Source organism: Camelina sativa, chromosome 11 (assembly GCF_030686135.1).
Source record: "Camelina sativa cultivar CO46 ecotype springtype chromosome 11, ASM3068613v1".
In the NCBI taxonomy this organism is placed as follows: domain Eukaryota; kingdom Viridiplantae; phylum Streptophyta; class Magnoliopsida; order Brassicales; family Brassicaceae; genus Camelina; species Camelina sativa.
This window is the reverse complement of record NC_141890.1, coordinates 9,276,312-9,297,546: the sequence shown is the minus strand read 5'-3', so window position 1 is coordinate 9,297,546 and position 21,235 is coordinate 9,276,312. Positions and strand designations below refer to the sequence as shown.

At 35.3% G+C, this 21,235-nt stretch overlaps 3 protein-coding genes and 1 non-coding gene across 22 annotated transcripts; all 4 read right to left on the bottom strand.

Annotated features, from left to right (window-relative positions):
- Nucleotides 1–3,086: 3,086 nt before the first annotated feature.
- Nucleotides 3,087–3,191, bottom strand: LOC147933795 (small nucleolar RNA R71). Its single transcript, XR_015573418.1, has one exon. It is a non-coding gene; the product is annotated as a small nucleolar RNA R71 (small nucleolar RNA).
- A 6,331-nt stretch (nucleotides 3,192–9,522) lies between these two features.
- On the bottom strand, nucleotides 9,523–12,588 carry LOC104722689 (cysteine-rich receptor-like protein kinase 14). Of its 2 annotated transcripts, none has more exons than XM_019232321.2 (7): nucleotides 11,479–12,588; nucleotides 11,245–11,364; nucleotides 11,007–11,134; nucleotides 10,691–10,898; nucleotides 10,354–10,591; nucleotides 10,102–10,255; nucleotides 9,523–10,011 (listed from the first exon to the last, which is right to left on the bottom strand). In XM_019232321.2, exons 1-7 carry the CDS (start codon nucleotides 12,272–12,274, stop codon nucleotides 9,685–9,687), a joined length of 1,971 nt encoding a protein of 656 aa, XP_019087866.1. In that variant the 5' UTR covers nucleotides 12,275–12,588; the 3' UTR covers nucleotides 9,523–9,684. The 2 variants fall into 2 exon arrangements, with proteins under 2 accessions (XP_019087866.1, XP_087331866.1); XM_087475740.1 differs by having other exon boundaries at nucleotides 11,245–11,379; nucleotides 11,479–12,451.
- Nucleotides 12,589–13,599: 1,011 nt separating this feature from the next.
- LOC104722688 (cysteine-rich receptor-like protein kinase 15) lies at nucleotides 13,600–16,409 on the bottom strand. Of its 6 annotated transcripts, none has more exons than XR_015572686.1 (7): nucleotides 15,428–16,278; nucleotides 15,176–15,310; nucleotides 14,956–15,074; nucleotides 14,646–14,856; nucleotides 14,312–14,542; nucleotides 14,073–14,223; nucleotides 13,600–13,982 (listed from the first exon to the last, which is right to left on the bottom strand). XR_015572686.1 is itself a non-coding variant. In XM_010440890.2 (7 exons), exons 1-7 carry the CDS (start codon nucleotides 16,254–16,256, stop codon nucleotides 13,743–13,745), a joined length of 1,923 nt encoding a protein of 640 aa, XP_010439192.1. In that variant the 5' UTR covers nucleotides 16,257–16,300; the 3' UTR covers nucleotides 13,600–13,742. The 6 variants fall into 6 exon arrangements, 2 of the variants coding, with proteins under 2 accessions (XP_010439192.1, XP_010439193.1); XR_015572688.1 differs by having other exon boundaries at nucleotides 14,305–14,542; nucleotides 14,684–14,856; XR_015572689.1 differs by having other exon boundaries at nucleotides 14,684–14,856.
- A 1,211-nt stretch (nucleotides 16,410–17,620) lies between these two features.
- LOC104727807 (putative cysteine-rich receptor-like protein kinase 16) lies at nucleotides 17,621–21,112 on the bottom strand. Of its 13 annotated transcripts, none has more exons than XR_015572682.1 (10): nucleotides 20,290–21,083; nucleotides 20,177–20,197; nucleotides 19,949–19,999; nucleotides 19,817–19,858; nucleotides 19,610–19,731; nucleotides 19,274–19,462; nucleotides 18,943–19,180; nucleotides 18,703–18,856; nucleotides 18,281–18,621; nucleotides 17,621–18,045 (listed from the first exon to the last, which is right to left on the bottom strand). XR_015572682.1 is itself a non-coding variant. In XM_087475730.1 (10 exons), the coding sequence occupies exons 1-9, from the start codon at nucleotides 21,068–21,070 to the stop codon at nucleotides 18,289–18,291; spliced, it is 2,025 nt and encodes a 674-aa protein (XP_087331856.1). In that variant the 5' UTR covers nucleotides 21,071–21,083; the 3' UTR covers nucleotides 17,621–18,045; nucleotides 18,281–18,288. The 13 variants fall into 13 exon arrangements, 9 of the variants coding, with proteins under 9 accessions (XP_087331856.1, XP_087331854.1, XP_087331860.1 ...); XM_087475730.1 differs by having other exon boundaries at nucleotides 19,274–19,484; nucleotides 19,949–20,071; XM_087475728.1 differs by having other exon boundaries at nucleotides 18,360–18,621; nucleotides 19,274–19,484; nucleotides 19,949–20,071.
- Between the last annotated feature and the right edge of the window lie 123 nt (nucleotides 21,113–21,235).

The window sequence follows — 21,235 nt, the reverse complement described above, 5'->3', positions numbered from 1 at the left end:
CTAAGATTTTATATCCAAGTATACAATACAATTATTTTTAATAACTAAATTCGAAGATTTTGTTAAGATTTCAAATTATGGTTCTCCTATCATCTTTATTTTATTTTATTTACAAATTGTTTGTAATTTTCATATAATACTTATAATTAATAAAATGCATTTTTTCTGCATATGTTGTGATTTGAAATTTTTAAAACGAAGATATATTACTCAATGTATGAAAATGTGTGTTTTAATTTCCACATTGGCGGGTTGGTAAAACTAAATTTATATAGATTGATATCTTGTGTTTTTATGTAATTTTAGAGCTTAATTCTTCATTGTTTTGTGAATATTCATGAGGATTTAGGTTATTTAGGTTGCATTTTGCATCAAGTTTGTTATCTCAGATGTTGGAGTAGAGATGTACAAGGAAAGTGTTCTTTGGAGCCAAATAAGTCAATAATTAGTAATATAATGGAAGACACACATTTGAATGCACACAAGATGATTGATGATTCGGAACCTGTTTGCAGTCCCTCAAAGATCGACTCGTATGAAAACCTTTCCTTGGGATTTAGCTCCAGGGTTCTGCATCTAAGTTATTGGAAATTGAGTAATCTTTGAAATGGAGGTGATTTCAGGCCAATCCGATGTGCGTGTAAAGAGTTATACCTGTTTGAGTGAATGTATATACAGCCAGAGTGAAGACTGGAGCCACAGGACAAAACGATCGACCATTTGGTCGATCGTGTGATCGATCAGCTCATCCCCAGACTTGAGCGGACTTCAGACTTCAATAATCGACCATTTGGTCGATCATAGGGTCGATCAACTTGTGTTGGACTTGACCAGACTTCCGATACTTGACCGATCGACCAAGCAATCGACCAATGGTCGATCAAATGTTATTTTTGGAACCAAAACCCGGTTTGTGCCGGTTTTCTCTGATTTGTTTTATTCCAATTCGGTTTGTCCCGGTTTAGTTTCCTATTTCCTTATAAATACACTAACTTCTAATTAGGAGAGATTATCTTTTTTTTTAGCAATTTTTTAGGGATTTTAAGTTTTCTTTTTCTGGGTTTATTGAATCTTTTGTTAAATTTGAAGTTTTAATAGTAATTTTTTTTTCATTTTTCCTATTCTACAATCTCTAATTATGATTTCACAAAGATCAAACCTCTACCTTTGTGTGATCATAACTATGAGTGAGTAGATCTTTTAGGACTTTGGGCTTGGTAGATTAGAGAGATATTGATCTTTGATGTCTAGAGCTTTATTTATGTGTTTCCTATCTTGTTTAGTGTTAATAATGCTAGATAGCCTTGATCAAGCTTGAATCTAGACATTAGGATTTCCATGCCCATAAGGTGTTTGTTGAAATTCCTGAACCAAACTATTCAAGAGCTTTGCATTCCTAGCCAATGGAAATTGATGATTAGGGTGCTTAGTGGTATTTAGACTTGATATTAATGCATGCTTACCTTGTGATTGCCTTTGGAAATTGTTTATTATCACTTGATTAGCATAGGATCTTTATCATGGAAGTGAATTGATTTAAATAAGTGTTCTTAGCCTAAGGATTGTTCTTGATTGTTTGCTTTGACATCTAGGATTGATTAGCTATCTCCCAGTCATTAACCTTGCCCAAGGTCCATTTGTTTTATCTTGATTTTAAAACTGTTCTTAGTTGTGTGTTTGCTTGCTTTGAGTTTGTTTGTTTGCTTTATTTTAAAGTTGCTTCTAGCTAGTTGTTACGTAAAACAAAACCTTTCTCATTAGTTTAGATTAAGCATTCATGTGTATTCCTAGTGTGTTGATCATTGCAAACTGAGGTTCGATAATTTAATTGAGGTAAAAGTACTATATCAATTTGGCGTCGTTGCTGGTTTGGAATTGCATTTAACCATTAGGATTTCATCTTTGCTTGAGACTAGGCCATTTAATTTTGCAAATATGATTAGCTTCATGCATCTAGTTGAGATGATGAATTCACTTTTGCTTGTTGTTACTAATTTGTCTTGTAACAAACCGTCCCGTGGACCCCACTAGCCCCCCTCTAGCTGCCCCAACGGACCATCCATGGACCCTGCTAGCCCCCCGCTAGCCATCCCAACGGACTCCAAGCTGGCCCTGCAGGGCATCGATCCTAACCCATCACTGTGGATATCCAAATCCACCAGTAGGTTATTGGTGCGCCAGGCGTTCCTCGAACCCTGGTCCCCACCCTTTAACAACTTTCCCACAGGACAACTTGCCACCAATTGATCGGCAGGTTAGGATCGATGCCCTGCAGGACCAACTTGGAGTCCGTTGGGACTGCTAGCTGGGGGCTAGCAGGGTCCACGGATGGTCCGTTGGGGCAGCTAGCGGGGGGCTAGTGGGGTCCACGAGACAAGTTGTTACAATAAAAATTGACTTTTTATATGACAACCCGTCCCGCGGACCCCACTAGCCCCCCGCTAGCTGCCCCAATAGACCGTCCGTGGACCCCACTAGCTCACCGCTAGCCGCCCAAACGGACTCAAAGCTGGCCCTGCAGGGCATCGATCCTAACCCCTCACTATGGATTTGGATGAATAGTTCTATTTGCCCAGTGAGGGGTTAGGATCGATGCCCTGTAGGGCCAGCTTGGAGTCCGTTTAGGCGGCTAGCGGTGGGCTAGTGGACAATCAAACAAGCATTAATAAAGCTCCAAAACCTCAAGTACTGGTAACAAATCCTACTCAACCTCAAGAGAACACATCGTCAATAGGAAGCTTTGATGCTCCTTATCATGAGTCAAGATATGGAATTCGACCTCCTCCCACAGAAGCCAATGCTTATGAAATCAAGCCAAGTTTGATTAGATTGATTCAAGGCTCTAAGTTCTTGGGGCTAGCTATAGAGAACCCATATGATCATTTGGATTCCTTTGAGAGGTTGTGTAGTACGTTTAGGATTGGAGGTGTTCCCGACGATAGTATCAAGCTCATTTTGTTTTCATTTTCTCTTGGAGAAAAAGTAAGCCAATGGGAAAGAACTATCCCATCTCATTTGGTCAATTCTTGGGATGATTGTAAGAAGATCTTCCTTCTCAAGTTCTACTCCAAGCAAAGAACCGCTCAAGTGAGAAATGACATAATGAGTTTTAAGCAAGAAATTCATGAAAGCTTCCATGAAGCATGGGGAAGACTTCAGGGATATATTCAAGATTGCCCACATCATGGATTCAACAAGCAAGCTATACTTAGTATTTTCTATGAAGGAGTTAAAAAAGAGCTCAAATTGACATTGGACATGGCTAGCAAAGGAAGTTTTTCAAACCTCACCATAGAACAAGGAGAGTTGCTTGTTGAGAATTTGGCTCAAAGTGATCAAAGATACTATGAGGAAGACTATGATAGAGTCCCAAGATGGTGGAGACAAGACTGAGCAAATAAGATATCAACACAGAGGTTATGACCAAGCTTACCGACCTTTAGAGCTTCAAGAAAAGTCTTCTATTCAATTTCCTCTTCAAGATAATGAAGTGAGTGCCACATTGAAACGAGTTTTAGAAGACCAAACTAAGGGTTACATGGATTTTTGTAAGAGTTTTGTTGAGCTGCACAATAAGATGGATGGGGTATACAATGAACTTGATCATAAGATCATTAGCTTGGCTTCTCATAGGAAAATTGTTGATCTTAAGGTAACTCACACCTCTTCTACTTCAAAGAAATCAAGTGGACTATTACTAGGTGAATTCAAAGCTACCCCCAAGGAGTTTTGCAATGCTATCTTCACAAATAATTTGGATATGGCTGATGAGAATGAGAAAGCCGTACAAGAAACTTCTACGCGTTCATATGGTTCTTTTGTTGAGCAATCGGTAGTTGATAGCAATGGAGAAGAACCAAGGATTTTGAAGGATCAACACGAGGATGTCAAAGTTGTGAATGAGATGAATGAAGATACTCTACAACTTGCTAATTGTGGTGAAGAAATTTTGGATGGTGAGTGTTTAGAAAATTTATTTGATGACCTCAAAAGAGATTCTAGAGAAAAGGATTTGGATCAAGCAAATAAATTTGTTGACAAGAAGAAGAAGAAGAAGAAGAAGAAGAAGAAGAAGAAGAAGAATAAGAAGAAACAAATCCACCCTCCCACCATTGTTTCATCTCCTATGACTTTGTGTTTGCATCCTTTGGGGCTTTTTGATGGAGCAATAGAGTACAAAGTGAGGCACAAAAGTCCTTCTTCATCCTTTGCAAGTGTCAAAGCCAAGCTAGATCCCAAGTATCAATATGACAAAGATAAGCTTCATGACCTTCTCTCAAGAGTCATCACTATCAACCTCCACTCTCCTTCCACCAATTCAACAGGATCTCAAGGGACCACTAAAGCTCCTCCTATCACTCCATTCCCTAAGGTTCATAACTAGGGCCAAGGTATGGTCCTAACTTTCCATTGTATATATCATTTGAGTCTTGTTTTCTTTATTTTGTTAGTCTTTCTCTTGGACTTTTCTCACACCGAGACGGTGTGAATTAAGTTTGGGGGAGAGACTAGCCATCTAACATTGTGTTTTGTTTTGATTTTCATTTTGTGTGTTGCATTGTTAATAGCTATGTTTTGAGAAAAATCAAAAAAATTTGAAAATTTTCAAAAACCAAAAACAAATGCATGTAGTTTTGCATATTCATTATTGACTTTAAGATTGAGTCTAGAAGCATTTAGTATGCATTTGCATTTGGGATGATAATGAAGCTACCTTGTAAAAGTAGAGTCTTAGGATTGAACCCACAGCCCTCACTTATAGTTCATTGGTGTTTGTTTAATCTTTGGGAAAAAATGAAGAGTCTAAGCTTAAAGCATTGTGTCACTTGAAAGCATTTTCTTCTAGTGTAAAGCTTGCTTGATCATTGCTGCATCTCTATATTATTTGGACTTTAATTTGATCTTTAAATTTTCTTGCATATGGACTATGAATGCTAGCTCATGGACCTTTCATTTGGGTTAACTATCTCTATTGGCCACTCTATTTTGTTTAACCCAATCTCTTGTCATACCTTTGAACCCCAACCTTTTCTTTCAAGCCTTGTGTTGATTTGTTGAGTGAGGCCTCCTTGTTGATAATGCTATAGGTTTATAGGTTGTGAAACCTTGAGAGTATTCAGAATGACAAAGAACTGGCTCTTGTTTTAGCTAGGTTTGGAATCTTTAGAACTAGCTATTAGGACTGGTTTTGAAAGAAATAGGTGGTTAGAATTTTGATTTGGGTAAAGGTTTGGAAACAGAAGAGATTAACGGGGGGAGAAAAGAAAAAATTACTTGGTCAAAAGAAAAGAAAAGATTTGTTTCTAAGGTTAACTTTGGTTAAAAGCTCTAAGTCTCTTAAGAAGAAAAAGAGAAAGAAAAGTCTAGCTGATGTCTCCTAGAAAAGTCTCATAAAAAAAAAAGAATGCTAACCATAGTTTGATAAGAATGGGAGTTCATCAAAAGAAGTTTCAAAGAAGTAAAAAAAAAGAGCTTACGTTTAAAGAGAAGCCTTAGAAATTTTCAAAAGTTTAAGACCATAAGTAAAGAAGAAAAGGGGTTTAAGTTGAATTAAGTTGAGTTTTGGGGTTAGAAAGAAAGAAAAGAAGGATGAGAAAAAGGGTAGAAATGCTTCTAGGTGGGTAGAACATCAAGAGCTAAGCTTTGTATGCCCAAATTATTCTCAGTCTTAGATTGATTTCACAACTGTCTAGCATTCTTCTTTGTTTGAGAGTAAACCACCCAAAAACTCCATTCCCAACCACCTTTTTATAACAAGCCTTTCCCCTAAACCAATTGAGCTTGATTTATTTTCCATTTGCAAGATCACACCAAATACTTTAATGGATGTGAAAGAGATGTTCAATAGGATTGCAAGTCTTTACCAATATATAGAAGATGAACTAGAGTGGTGCATTGTGATAAGCATAGAAAAATATTTGTAAGGACTTTGATTGATCTTAGCACCATTGAATTACATTTAAGGACTATGGTTTGAATCCTTTGTTGATACTTTTTGGTTCTGAATCCCTTTTTCAAACCTCTCTCTCTCTCACTTTTTGTTTGGTCCTTGCTTGAGGACTAGCAAGTTATAAGTTTAGGGGAGTTGATATCTTGTGTTTTTATGTAATTTTAGAGCTTAATTCTTCATTGTTTTGGGCATATTCATGATCATTTAGGTTGTTTAGGTTGCATTTTGCATCAAGTTTGTTATCTCGGATGTTGGAGTAGAGATGTACAAGGAAAGTGTTCTTTGGAGCCAAATAAGTCAATAATTAGTAATATAATGGAAGACACACATTTGAATGCACACAAGATGATTGATGATTCGGAACCAGTTTGCAGTCCCTCAAAGATCGACTCGTATGAAGACCTTTCCTTGGGATTTAGCTCCATAGTTATGCATCTAAGTTATTGGAAATTGAGTAAGCTTTGCAATGGAGGTGATTTCAGGCTAATCTGATGTGCGTGTAAAGAGTTATACCTGTTTGAGTGAACGTATATACAGCCAGAGTGAAGACTGGAGCCACAGGACAAAACGATCGACCATTTGGTCGATCGTGTGATCGATCAGCTCATCCCCAGACTTGAGCGGACTTCAGACTTCAATAATCGACCATTTGGTCGATCATAGGGTCGATCAACTTGTGCTGGACTTGACCAGACTTCCGATACTTGACCGATCGACCAAGAAATCGACCAATGGTCGATCAAATGTTATTTTTGGAACCAAAACCCGGTTTGTTCTGGTTTTCTCTGATTTGTTTGATTTCAATCCGGTTTGTCCCGGTTTAGTTTCCTATTTCCTTATAAATACACTAACTTCTCATTAGGAGAGATCATCTTTTGTTTTAGCAATTTTTTAGGGATTTTAAGTTTTGTTTTTCTGGGTTTATTGAATCTTTTGTTGAATTTGAAGTCTTAATAGTAATCTTTTTTTCATTTTTCCTATTCTACAATCTCTAATTATGATTTCACAAAGATCAAACCTCTACCTTTGTGTGATCATAACTATGAGTGAGTAGAACTTCTAGGACTTTGAGCTTGGTAGATTAGGGAGATAGATGATTGATCTTTGATGTCTAGAGCTTTATTTATGTGTTTCCTATCTTGTTTAGTGTTAATAATGCTAGATAGCCTTGATCAAGCTTGAATCTAGACATTAGGATTTCCATGCCCATAAGGTGTTTGTTGAAATTCCTGAACCAAACTATTCAAGAGCTTTGCATTCCTAGCCAATGGAAATTGATGATTAGGGTGCTTAGTGGTATTTAGACTTGATATTAATGCATGCTTACCTTGTGATTGCCTTTGGAAATTGTTTATTATCACTTGATTAGCATAGGATCTTTATCATGGAAGTGAATTGATTTGCATAAGTGTTCTTAGCCTAAGGATTGTTCTTGATTGTTTGCTTAGACATCTAGGATTGATTAGCTATCTCCCAGTCATTAACCTTGCCCAAGGTCCAATTGTTTTATCTTGATTTTAAAACTGTTCTTAGTTGTGTGTTTGCTTGCTTTGAGTTTGTTTGTTTGCTTTATTTTAAAGTTGCTTCTAGCTAGTTGTTACATAAAACAAACCCTTTCTTATTAGTTTAGATTAAGCATTCATGTGTACTCCTAGTGTGTTGATCATTGCAAACTGAGGTTCGATAATTTAATTGAGGTAAAAGTACAACATCATAGATGATAAATTAATAATTTTTATTTGCTCACAATTATAATATTAAAATTACTATTTTATATTTCACAAAATAATGATGCAAATACAATAAACAAACAATATAAAACTGTAATAATACGTCAAAAATAAAGTACTATAATATTCTAAAATAATTAGTATTCAAATAGACTAATAGATTTACATAACAATTAAAAATAAATATTATCTCAAACAAAATAACCTTTTTAAAAAATAAAACAATAATTTTCTTATATTATAATTTTTTTTTTTAATTTTGACCCGTGCTTCAAGCATGTGATATATCCTAGTTAAGATTATTAGTAGCGTTTTTAATTTGCTATATTATAATTAATAGTAGCAAAATATTTGTACTATAGTTTTGTCAATTGTGGCTACATATTTTTGCAATAATATATTTTATGGTAATACCAAATTTACATTATAATTTAGTTTAATAAAATATAAATATATTAAAATTTATATTAAATAAATTATTCAAAATATACATACCATATTTTAGACTAAAACAAGTTATCAAACCAAGTCTTATACCAAGTCTTATACCAAGTATTTACTACATATTACATAACATGGAAACAAGTTGACAAGAGACGTTAAAACCTTAGGATTAACAAGTATTTACTAATTCTTCTTCGCCTTCTTCAAATCCTCCTCAAAGCTTTAATACACCCATTCTTACTCGATTTGTCTTCTTGTGATCCTCACTCCTGCATTTTCCCAACAAAGAGACTTAACAAGTCAAATCAACTTTCAGACTCTAGAAGTCCAGCAAGCAAAAACACACCGATCCACCTTTTTTATGTTAGATTTTGTTTATTTCTTATATTTTACAATCTATATATATATATATATATATATTTTGAGCATTGATGTGGTAACTAAAACTTCTTCTTATTAGACGATGCATATGAGTCTCTCAATTGTAAATTTAGTTTGTGATGTTACTATCATATGTTTAAAAAATCATATTGTTAAGATTATGATGTCTTTTTATATCATAGTATGATATGACTATGAGTTGCATTTTTCTATACTAATTAATTTGACTTTTATAGTTTTGAGTAGTATATACTAATTGTATATTGGTATCATATATTTTTAGGAATCTTAGTATCAAATAGCTTTAGAATTAACCATCTTAATAATAAAAGAACAAAATAAATTCCCATAACATTTTCCACTTTCACATATAATAGTTTACTTCCTAATATACTTTATTATTATGACATTTGATATTACAATATTTTACGGTTTGTCTTCTAAGTAGCTACGACAAAATAAATATTTGTTTCATTCAATTGCATTTATGATAAAGCTAAATAGACAGATCTAAAAATTCATTTCGGCGATGGAACAAAACTATTACATTTTTATAGTCATCCTAATCTTAGAGTAATTTTTTATAACTTTATTTACTTGGATTCATTTTCATTATTAAAATTTCGTGAAAACCTATTTTAGTTTGTATTAGAATGTATAAATATTAAATTATATGATGAGGGATGTGATTGCATTTTTTACCTCACCAAAAATTAACTGGTAAAATATATTTATTAAGTTTATTTTTGTTTACCTAAATTTCATATTTAGATTGTATATATGTAAGTTATATTCCAAGATTACATATTTTTGTTGATGTCAAAGTGGTAATATAAATTGTGCAAACGCAAGCGAGAAAATAAAAATATGGGGAATGCTTAATATGTATTGAAAATCTAAAGGGAGAAAAACCATAAACACACTACTATTTAATCAAAAAAAATTTCACTTGTTGAAATACTCTAATACTATATATAAAAAGAAACTTCAAGTAACACCAAAAAAAAGAATCCAAAAAATTGAAATGATCACTATATTTTTAAAATCACTAAAATAATAATTACTGAGTAAACAAATAAAAGAACTACTAATATCCAAATTACTAAAATTCAAAAATAATGTAAGCTTAACCCGTGCGTAGCACGGGATGACTTCTAGTATCTTAATATAGTCTCAAAGTCAACGAGGTGCAAGATCTGTGATGGTTACATCATTGATAGTTTGGGAACTGGACTTGTTCGTAGAAAGGCTAGACTCGATGCCATCTTGTTCTTGGTTGCTTTTATTTGGATAGAAGAAACCAGGTTGTTGAGGATCAGGTAAAATATGGGAACTGTTAGTGAGCATCATGTTGATTGTTGACAAGCTGGGGCGATCTGTGGGATTGCGTTGAACACATAGCAACGCAATGTGGATGCATCTTAACACTTCTTCTGTTTCACAATTCTCAAAAATGGTTGGATCCACGAGTTCTAATGGTGAATCGTTTCTCCACAACCTCCAAGCCTGTAACATAATTTAGTTATTATCAATCAAATATATAGAGTTAAAACATGTAGTCATCAATCAAGAACAGAGTTCTTCTATGGTACTCACGTATGTCACCAAATTCTCAGCTGTTGTGTCTGATTGGTGGACAAATCTGTTATTTTTACCACATATAATTTCAAGAACTAAGACTCCATAACTATAGACATCAGATTTTGCTGAGAATTGGCCTTGCATCACATATTCTGGAGGCATGTAACCACTGCAACAGTAATACACAAGCAAAATTCCATTTACCGGCGAAGAAAAGATTCTAGAAGCATCAGTACATAGGCCATAACAAGGGTAATAGGCATATACCGTGTTCCAGCAATTCTGTTTGTATTAGCTCCACTTTGGTCAATCCCAAAAATTCTCGCCATTCCAAAATCAGCAATTTTCGGGTTCATATTGACATCTAGGAGAATGTTGCTGGCTTTGAGGTCACGGTGTATGATTGTTAGTCGTGAGTCTTGATGAAGATATAGGATTCCTCGAGTGATTCCTTGGATAATGTTATACCGTTTTGTCCAGTCTAACTCCCCTTGCTTTACAGGGTCTACACATTGATAAGTAGTTATTAGCTACTTCAGATTTCAGTTAGAGAAGCTTATCAAAAATATCATGAATACACATAAAATTTGCTAATTCCACATACCAAAGAGGAAGTAATCGAGGCTCTTGTTAGGGACAAACTCATAAACAAGTATCTTTTCTTCTCCTTCTAGACAAAACCCAAGAAGCCTAACAAGATTCCTATGATGGAGTTTTGCAACAAGAACAACCTCGTTCTTGAACTCTACTGCACCTTGTTTTGATGCTTTTGACAGCCTCTTAATAGCAACTTCAGTCCCGTTAAGTACACCCTATACATACAAATAATTGAGACACAGAATCATCCCATTTCCCATGGCCTTGATCCCCTTCTACAGAAATTTACAGTCTGGTGCTCATAGTAAATGATAAAATGATACCTTGAAAACTTCTCCAAATCCACCACGGCCAATTACGTTGTTCTCCGAGAATTTATTTGTTGCAGCTTCAATCGCTTTAAAATCGTATTGCAGTGAGCGTGTAATGGTGATATCAGTAGTACTGGATCCTGTGCAACACTCACCAATATATAAAGATTGTTTCATTCCACTACACGTCATAACCACCACACCCGCCAATTTATAAAAGAAATGGTGGATAAACAACAAAACAACTGACCTTGATATGTCTTTCTCCTACTATAAAAAAATAATCCAAGCCCAAGAAGTAACAATATGATAATAATAACAGTGGAACTAACAATTCCCTTGAAGATTGCAGTTGAGATTGTTATCCTATCTGCAGGAGAAGATTCTAATGAAAAATTAATACATAGTCATCCTCTGTTTGTTTGACAAAAAAAAAGTCATCCTATGTTTATTATTTCTAAGCCTTCTTGAGATAAGTACTTACCTTTCTTTGTGGTTGTATTGGTCACTGCCGGAGGTGCCAACGTAAAGCGACTAAAAGCCTCAGCGAAGGGAAACAGATCCCACCGGAATAAACAGCTGGCCCGGTACATAGTGCCACCTTTCTTTCCATTGCAGCATGATTGAAAGTCACTAACACTCTGCTTTAAACACATACGGCAATCATCCAAAGATAAGTCCGGAGTACATTGCATTAATGCATATATAGTCTGGCTAGCTGTCACGGCTGCTTTTTCAGCTGCGTAGTACTTGCTTTTAGATGATGGCGAAGTAGTATTGGCTATCATACCACTTGTTAACCCTTCCCACACTCGATTAAACTCTGGTAAGCTGGATGTGATATCTTCCGGATTGGAGGTAGGAAAATGCGGTTCTATCTTGCGTAATCCGAAGAAAGAAGTATTGAAGTATCGTACCACACACACAATCCGTTTTTCAGTCCAGGCGAGGCCTTCGACCTGGTTGGGACAGCTGCTTAGTAACAGACTCGACGCCAAGTCGATACAGTTGTAGCAGACCTCTTGTTCAGCACCTTGAATGCACATCCCTAGAGCATACACTCGATCAGGGGCTTGGCCAAGCGAAGAATTGAAGTAGCCACCTCGAGCTGAAACATTAGAAGCAAGAGAAGATAGGAGAAGCCTACGGTTTATGTCAAACCTACCACGTGGTTCGAAAACCCCAGTTGTGCCACATTCTGGTGCATACACAACATCAAAGCTTACAAGGACAAACCACAAGATTGGCAAGAGATTCTTCAATTCCATTTTCAACATCATACAGACTTTAGGTATATGACAACAAAGTAAGTATGAATAATATGCATACGCTTTTTTTGTCCATAAACATGTCCTCGTCAATTAAACATTGCGCTGGAAGCTATGAGGACCATTACCTTTATTCATGAAGAACAAATATAAAAAAAAAACTAAGTGGACTCATTTACAATTTCGGTTGAGTCAAGCGTAATAAACAAGCTGGTACCTGTACTAATTAAGACGAACACGTCATAAGACAAAGTCGAACATAGTTTTGTCCCTTTCTTACAGTTCAAACAGCAAACGGAAGTGTTTTTTTTCCGGAATTTTCAAGTGTTGAATTCGTCAAGCTGATAACAGTGGTAGTTAAACGTACACGTGTCATAAAATAAGAGCCAGTTATTTAAATCCAATCCAAAGTAAACGAAGACTCGTTAGGGCATCTTCATTGGGGGAATTTAGGGGATTTAAGGACTCTTATAATAAAAAAGATCAAAAATAAATCAAATTTGAATAAAAAATAAGAGACAACTTTTATTTAGTACACTCAAGAGGCAACTCTTGTTCTTATTTTATTAACAGTACATTATAAATTGTTTAAAAATTCTAAACAAAACACAAGAGACTCAAATTTAAACTTGTGCCTCATCTCTTCTAACCAAGTTTCCTCTTTTGGGTGTGACAACTGACAAATCTTCTCTTTTAACTTTCTAATACAAAATATAAGTAGAGCACAAATACTATAAGAGCATACACATCGGTCATTATTTAAAATTGGGATCTCAGATTTATTTTATTAATATATTAATACAATAATATTATATAATTTAATTAATTATTAAAAAAATAAACCAATCATATCGTGACATATAAACGAGAGAAAGTCAGAAGAATGTCTCCGTGGATCTGCTGCGAGACCTTGTGTCTCTCTTTCCTCAGTTTTTTATTTTTTATTTTAATCAAAAGACATCCCCACATGATATGTGATGGAAATGCTCTAAGAACCGTTTATTAATCAAAAGACATATTTTGCATTTTATCAATCTCTAGTTACCATCTTTTATTAATTGTTTAACAAAAATATATATATTCATTTGAGCTGTTTTTAGAATGCAAATGGTTGTACAATTATAATAGGTTGAATTAAATTATAGTATGAATTTAATTTTCATCTAGTTCATTTTCTTGTACATTAAGATAGTTCATTAGTTTACTTAACAATAAATAAAATGAAATCATTCTTATATGTATTTATTTCTATAGTTGCATAAGAGATTGACTAAATCGGGACATATTTTTGAAAGACTAATGTTTAGAAGTATAAATTTAGAATTTAGATTTTGGGATTGTGGGTTTAAATAGTAAAACTTTTTTATATAGGTACTAATGGTAAACAAGATAAAGAGTGTGTTTACAGTAAAAACATGTAAATATGAAAATGGTGCGATTGATGCATCGTCAATAAACCTTGGAACAGACTTGGTAGATCTTAATCAAGCGAATCTTTTTCAGGAACGAAAAACCATGGTTGTTGAGGGATTGGTAAAGTGACAGTGTTATTAGTGAGCATCATAAAAATGGTTGACATGATCGGACGATTTTCAGGATCTTCTTGAACACATAAAAGACCGATATGGATGCATCGAACTATTTCACTCTCTTGGCAATTATCTATAATAACTGGATCCACGAGGTCTAATGTTGTTCCTTTACTCCATTGCCTCCAAGCCTGTAATATCAATCAATCAAATTAGTTCATGAAACCATTGCTTAAGTTGCAAGAAAGGTAGATATAAAACTTGTTTGCCCTTAAACTTACATATGTGACCAAGTCATGTGCGTCGTTTGTCTCGTTGAAGATAATGTTCTTCTTACCGCTTATAATCTCAAGAACTAACACTCCAAAGCTATATACATCAGATTTCACTGAGAATAGGCCATGTATCGCATATTCGGGAGACATGTAACCGCTGGGAGCAACAACAAAATTTTAGTATATTGGAAAAAATCATGTCTAAATTAACTTAACTTATGAGAAGTAAATGACCTACAAGGTACCAACTATTTTGCTTGTGTTTTCCTGGGTTTGGTCCATCTCAAAGATCCTCGCCATTCCAAAATCAGAAATTTTGGGATTCATATCCGCATCCAGAAGTATGTTACTTGCTTTGAGGTCACGATGTATGATTGTAAGCCGTGAATCTTGATGAAGATATAAAATCCCTCGAGTGATCCCTTCAATGATCTTCTGTCTTCGAGTCCAGTCCAGTTGACCTTGTTTTACAGGATCTGTGTGGCATATTCATGATTTAGAGTTGAATCTAAAGACTTCTAGCTCCCAAGTTTCAAAATAGAAAAAGAGTAACTATAACAGCACAATAAATGAACTGACCGCAGAGGAAATAATCAAGGCTTTTGTTGGGCACGTACTCGTAGACTAGTATCCTTTCTTCTCCTTCAAGAGAAAACCCGAGAAGCCTAACTAGATTTCTGTGTTGAAGCTTTGCAACTACAATAACCTCGTTCTTGAACTCTGTGTGACCTTGTCCTGATGATTTTGACAGTCTCTTAACTGCAACTTGAGTTCCATTCGGAAATATACCCTATTTGTTTTCGTGGCGCATCATCTCATTATCAGAATGTATTGACACAAAATTTTAAGAAAAAGTACACAATTTTGTTGACCTTGTGACAGTACGTACCTTGAAAACCTCACCAAATCCACCTTGACCAATCTTATTATTTTCTGAATACTTATTTGTTGCTGCTCGAATCATTCTATAATCAAGTTGCAGCGACTCTATGGTTGTTATATCATTTCCTGTTGCACAATAGAAGTCTTAATAATCAGAAAATAATGAAAAAGATTAGCCAGTGACAATAATAAAACCAGTTAAGATTGTTAATTATTCGAACTTTTACCATCAAAGTTTGGTGCAGTATCAGAATTTTTCTTTGCCCTTTTTGCAAAGAAACAATAACCAGCTATGAAAAGTAGAACAACCCCTATGGGCACAACAATGGCTACCACCAACACATTTGAATTCCCAACTTTCTCTGTTTTTCAAACATCATTTACTTAATTAAGATCAAAAGAAGGAAACTTTCTACTTTGGTATTGCTATAATTTCAAGAAATCAGAAAGAAAAAAACAGAGTAGAAGAAAGAGTTTACTAGGTAGTGAAGGCGTTGGCGCGGGCGACAGCATCGGTGGTGATGATGGTAGTGGTGATGGTGGTCGTGGTGATGGTGGTAGTGTTCTAATGGCCTTTCCTTCGTAGAACGAGTAAAGCTCGTACCTTGAAGTACAACTAGGATAAACATATCTTCCACCAACTCTGCTAAGATCCAATTTCTTGATAGAACTTTGCAAACAGCTCAAGCACTCTTGTCTTGTAAGATCAGGAGTGCACTGAAGCAGCCCGTTCAAAGTCTGAACTGGGGTCAGTTCGGTCTCGATCGTATAAAATTTTCTAGAACTCTTAGCTGTTAAGACTGCAGCTTGGTTCAACGTGGACGACACCGTAGCTACGAACCAGTCTCTTTGATTAGAAGAGAAATTGTTGGGGTTCTCCATGATTAACCCTCCGTCGTATGTAACGGTCGATAGTATATTCTCGTCTGAGTATCTGAGGATGCACTCCTCGTAATAGAACACGGCTGCTCTCTTATCCGGACACCGAACTAAGGATTCGTTGACGGCGAAGACGACGCAGCTACGGCAGATTTCGGGCGAGTAGTCTCCGCGGCAAAGGAAAAGTCCCGTGACTCTGTCGGGGACATTTCCCGCCGTAGCGTTTTGGAATCCGGTGGAGTAAGATGCGTTAGGGGAAGAAAGAGAGGAAAAAAGGGTTTGAAGATTGGTGGAGTAAGTGCTGTTTCTTGAGTAACTTGTCGTGGTTTGACAGCCCCCATTTAGGTAATAAGGTTTTTGGGCAGAAGCTCTGAAGATACTGTGGAATGAGAAAAAGAAAACGAAGATGAAACAGACGCAAGAAGACATGGTTCCACTAGCTTGAGCTCTATTTTGGGTTCCAAATCGTGGAGCTTCCCATTTATAAACGTGAAGCTGAAGATAAGTCAATCAATGTCAAGAAGTCAAAGTAAACGATTTATTTATTAGTCGTTTAGCTAATATATGAAATTATGAATCGATGGATACAAAATTCTCGTAAAATCCTTTATATTAGACGCACTCTCACAAAAAAACCGAATTGTCGCGCTCACAGAGTTTATGTACATTTTTTTAATAAATGCCTTTACTTCTCATTGTTACTTACATAAATATGCCACTGAAATATTATGACCCAATATTTTTCTTACTAGTTTTTTAAAATGAAAGATTTAATCAACTATTAAATTTGAAAATGTATTTAATTTATCATTTTCATAACCTATTTACTTATTAAAAGTATTTTACATTTTAAATTATTCATTTATTTATCACTTTTATCATTTTTCTCATTACATCTTTTAACTTAAGATTAGTTTAAATTAAATCAATTAGTTTAAAAATATTGCTTTATCTATTTAATGGTATAGTGATATAGATAATAATGTGAAACATAAAATATGCGAATTTGATTTTTTGAAACACAAAAAGACATCAAAACTTTCGATACCACCTTGAAATTCTTTTCCAAGTTCAACTATTTCACGGGTGAAACGTATTTTACAGAATATAAACGCAAATTTAAATACACGAAAAAAAATTTACTTACATATTTTGTTTTATAAAAACAAATCTTAAATCTCAAATAATAATTTTATTAATAATATTTTATCTAAATCGATTTATCCCGCACATAGTGCGGGTTGGTACCTAATTATGTGTTAAACCATTAAATTAATTTAACATGGTAATTTTTTTTTAATTGAATGTAAAATTTTATTCAATCAAAAGACTTTTCAACATAAATGCTTCAATGTGTTTTAAATTATCATCAAAAAGACATTAAGACATTGAGAACATGGTAAAATTAACACCGAACGTATGTTATACCTTTTATTAATGTAACTTTTACATTTTTGAATGTGATAGTTTAATTGTTTGAAATAATTGTACATGTGTGATTGTTAACCTATACTAATAAAATCTAGTTGCTACCGGTCTAAATGAGCTGGTTTGAAAATAATATATTTTAGCATTAACTGACATCAAAACATCAATCTCTCTCAAGTTGACTTGGAAATCCGCACTATTGTTTAAAATGTTGAGTAATCCAAAAAAAAAAAAGAAAAACGAACGGTGAAAGTAAAGTGTCATACAAAGTGTCCATTGTTGCAATTATATGAATCTTTTATGTCGTTTTGTAACATAAAACTCATTAGCTACTTCAAGATTATTATCTCTTTGGTATTGAGAACATGATGGTCAAATTTGAGAATTTATTTCTTAATGAAAACCAATTTTCACGCAGAGCAATCAATGGAGCAAAACAAATCATAGGGATTAAACACGTCTGTGTTGATTAAATTTTCGTGGCAAGCCGTCCTAGACCCGTTGATACGTAAGTCTTAAGTCGATGCATATTAAGTTGAGTCAAGCATAGTAACCAAACGGACCACAAGTAACAGATTAGTGTAAGAGACCTAACACACGACGACTTAAGTACTCCTTTTGGCTTTGGACCTGACCGTCGATTGGCTAGACTCAAGGCCATCTCGTTCTTGATGATGGTTGAGGAACGAGGATATTGCTAGACTATAAGGTTGATTGTAGACAAGTTGGGACGAGATCTGTTGGATGTGGATGCATCTTCTCAGTTTTTCTTTCTGACAATCCTCCAGGCCTGGCAACACAATTTCAAAATTAATCAAGAACTTACAGTTATAGCAACAGTTAGCTATGACTGAGTATAAAAATTGAACCAAGTCTCCTTTATTTTTGAAATATAAATGACAGTTCACATTACAAAAAAAAAGCAGAAACAGAGGACAAACATACAAAACTCTTTTTCCCCATTTTTTCTTCATAACATGGTTCAGAGAATGTGTGTATAGTACGTCTGTAAGTTTATCATTAACCTCTAATTTCAACGAGGATAAACATCCGTGATTGATGCATCATCAATGGAACAAGTGAAAGACATGGTAGTAGACGGACCAAGCTGCATTATCTTGCCTAATGGGGTTGGCTCGGATCTGGCCCTGAAGACAAATCCAGGTGGTTGAGGCACAGGTAGAGTAATTGAAGTATTAGTGAGCATCTTAATTACTGTGGACATGGTTGGACGATCATCAGGGTTTTCTTGAACACACAATAACCCGATATGGATGCATCTAACGACTTCATATTTATCATAATTCTCTCTCATGGCCGGGTCTACGAGTTCTAATAATGTTTTGTTGTTCCAAGCCCTCCATACCTATTCAAGTCATTAATTAAAAACTGAACGTTTGAGAGCCATGATCATTGCTAAAAGAAGTAGAAAAGTTTGAGTACTAACATATGAGACCAAGTTGCATACTGAACCATGTATCTGGTGGAAGCTACTATTCTTTTTGCCAAGAATAATCTCTAGAGTCAAAACTCCGAAACTATACACATCAGATTTCATTGAGAACTGTCCATTCGCCACATACTCGGGAGGCATGTAACCGCTGCAAAACACATGACATATCACTTCAACTTTTGTCAGAAAAAAAAAAGGAAAGACAGAATGTAAGTGAAATGGACACTAATTTACAATGTTCCAACTACTCTTATTGTATTGTCCTCAGTCTGGTCCACTCTGAAATTCCTTGCCATACCAAAATCGGCAATTTTCGGGTTCATTTCAGCATCCAGGAGAATGTTACTCGCTTTAATGTCACGATGTATGATTGTGAGTCGTGAATCTTGATGAAGATATAAAATCCCACGAGTTATTTCTCCAATAATGTTGTATCGTTTCCTCCAATCCAGCTGAGCCCTCCTTTCATGGTCTGCAAATCCAATGTATAGACCATTAGGACTATGCATGCCTATGAAAAAGAAGAAGAACAAAAGTTTCAGGGAATATATCATATGCTGCTTACGGAAAAGGAAATAATCGAGACTTTTGTTCGGTACAAACTCGTAGACGAGTATCTTTTCTTCGCCCTTGACAGAGTACCCAAGAAGTCTAATCAGATTTTTATGTTGGAGCTTAGCTACCAGAAGCACCTCGTTCTTAAACTCTTGTTCACCTTGACCTGAAGTTTTAGACAGCCTCTTCACAGCAACTTCTGTTCCATTTGAGAATATTCCCTGTCAATTCGTACGATCTTCACTCATTATCAGAATACTCTTTTTTTTTTTTTTTTTTTTTTTGGCACCAGAGTTTATGACACAAACTAGTATTTGGGAATTGGGAAAGTTAGAGAACACTATGCCTTATAAACTTCACCAAATCCACCATGACCTAGCTTGTTACTCTTATGAAAATTATTTGTTGCAGCTTCAATTGTGTTAAAATCGAATTGAACTATGCCTGATCTTGTAATATCATCTGCAACTGAAAGCACATATAATAATGTTAAGGTGGAGCGTTTCCAAGGGATGTTTGCAATTTTAATGCAAAGAAACGTATAGTGTCTTACCATCATCTGGTGGTTCAGTACCATAATTCGTCATTGACCTCCCTACAAGAGAAATATATAACCATTTCATAAGAAGAGAGAAAGAGATCACAACTAAAATAAAATCTTTAAACCAAATCCTGAAGAACTCACTTTCAGTTGCAGATTCATGGTACGTTTTTCTCCTTCTATAAAGACAAAACCCTAGAGCAAGCAGCACACTGGTCATCAAGGCGAGAACAACATGTACTAGTCCTGTAGAAATCTTTCTGCCATCTAAACAAGCACATATTACCGTAGGGTTCAAGAACAGAGCAGATAAGCTAGTACCATAAGGTTCAAGAAAAAAGCTAGTACGTAGGACTAATGAGTGTAACTCACCGGCTGTGGGAGCAAATTTGACTACAAGAACAGAGTAGACAAGCATCAATCATGGTTAGCTAAAAGATTAAGAAAACAACAGCTGGTAAAGATAGTTCTGAGAGATATTCTACCTTTTTCAAGAGGAATTGTGGGTGACGTCTTATTGTCAAAAACTCTATAAAATGAATAGAGATCCCACTGCATGTAACAGCTCGGCATGAAACTAAGGCCATATGTTTTCCCACGGCAGCATAACTTATAGTGATCCACATTCTTCCTTAAACATTTGGCACAGCTCCGCGGAGATATATCACTACTGCATTGCACAAAACCATAGATGTTTCGGGAAGTCCCAATCTTTTGGCTGTCAGCACCGTAGTACATTGGGTCTGACGACGAGGTAGCTTTTGCTATCACACTAAGCATTAAAGCCTCCCATGTTTTTCCAAACTCCGTCAAGTTGACTTGGAAATCTGGATCATGGTACTCCTTATTAAATGGTTCCATCTCGAGTGATCCAAAAAACAAACGGTTAGAGTAACGTATCATACAAGGAATTCCATTGTAGGAGGTCCAGTCGAGACCTTCTGTCTGGTTGTAACATTTTTGTATCAACCTTTTAAAAGAAAAGTTGATACAGGTTGAGCAAACCTTTGGTTCAGCACCTTGGATGCACGTCCCGGAAGCATACACACGATCGGGTCCGTGTCCAACGGAAGCATTGTAGAAGCCACCTCGAGCTGAGACATTAGAAGCTAGAGAAGAGAGTAGAAGGTGACGGTTTGTATCATATTTATCGTAGGGTCTAAATAAACCAGTGTTTCCGCATTTTTGTGTAGACGAAACATGAAAGCTTACAAGGAAAATACAGAAGACAAGCAAGAGATATTTCAATTTCATTCTCGATATCATACAGATTTAGTTTGGATTAGGATAGAACAAACGAGTACGTATATATGAATGTATATATGCATGATTCATGTCCATTAAATACATCCGTGTGGATTAAATTTTACGTAGTCAATGTCTATTGGGTTGACTCATGTACAATTTATTGTTGAGTCACGCATATAAACA

What these genes read in the sequence shown, in the direction of transcription:
- LOC104722689 (XM_087475740.1), bottom strand. Translation starts at nt 12,274, where the DNA reads ATGATGTTGAAAATGGAATTGAAGAATCTCTTGCCAATCTTGTGGTTT. An exon ending in CAATACAACCACAAAGAAAG is followed by an intron (nt 11,380 to 11,478) that starts GTAAGTACTTAT and finishes ATTTTTCATTAG; the next exon opens with AATCTTCTCCTGCAGATAGG. An exon ending in TAGGAGAAAGACATATCAAG is followed by an intron (nt 11,135 to 11,244) that starts GTCAGTTGTTTT and finishes AGTGTTGCACAG; the next exon opens with GATCCAGTACTACTGATATC.
- LOC104722688 (XM_010440890.2), bottom strand. Translation starts at nt 16,256, where the DNA reads ATGTCTTCTTGCGTCTGTTTCATCTTCGTTTTCTTTTTCTCATTCCAC. An exon ending in CCTTGATTATTTCCTCTGCG is followed by an intron (nt 14,543 to 14,645) that starts GTCAGTTCATTT and finishes TATGCCACACAG; the next exon opens with ATCCTGTAAAACAAGGTCAA. An exon ending in CACATGACTTGGTCACATAT is followed by an intron (nt 13,983 to 14,072) that starts GTAAGTTTAAGG and finishes TTGATATTACAG; the next exon opens with GCTTGGAGGCAATGGAGTAA.
- LOC104727807 (XM_087475728.1), bottom strand. Translation starts at nt 21,070, where the DNA reads ATGATATCGAGAATGAAATTGAAATATCTCTTGCTTGTCTTCTGTATT. An exon ending in CAAATTTGCTCCCACAGCCG is followed by an intron (nt 20,072 to 20,176) that starts GTGAGTTACACT and finishes GTGCTTGTTTAG; the next exon opens with ATGGCAGAAAGATTTCTACA. An exon ending in AGGCAAGATAATGCAGCTTG is followed by an intron (nt 18,046 to 18,359) that starts GTCCGTCTACTA and finishes TTGTGTTGCCAG; the next exon opens with GCCTGGAGGATTGTCAGAAA.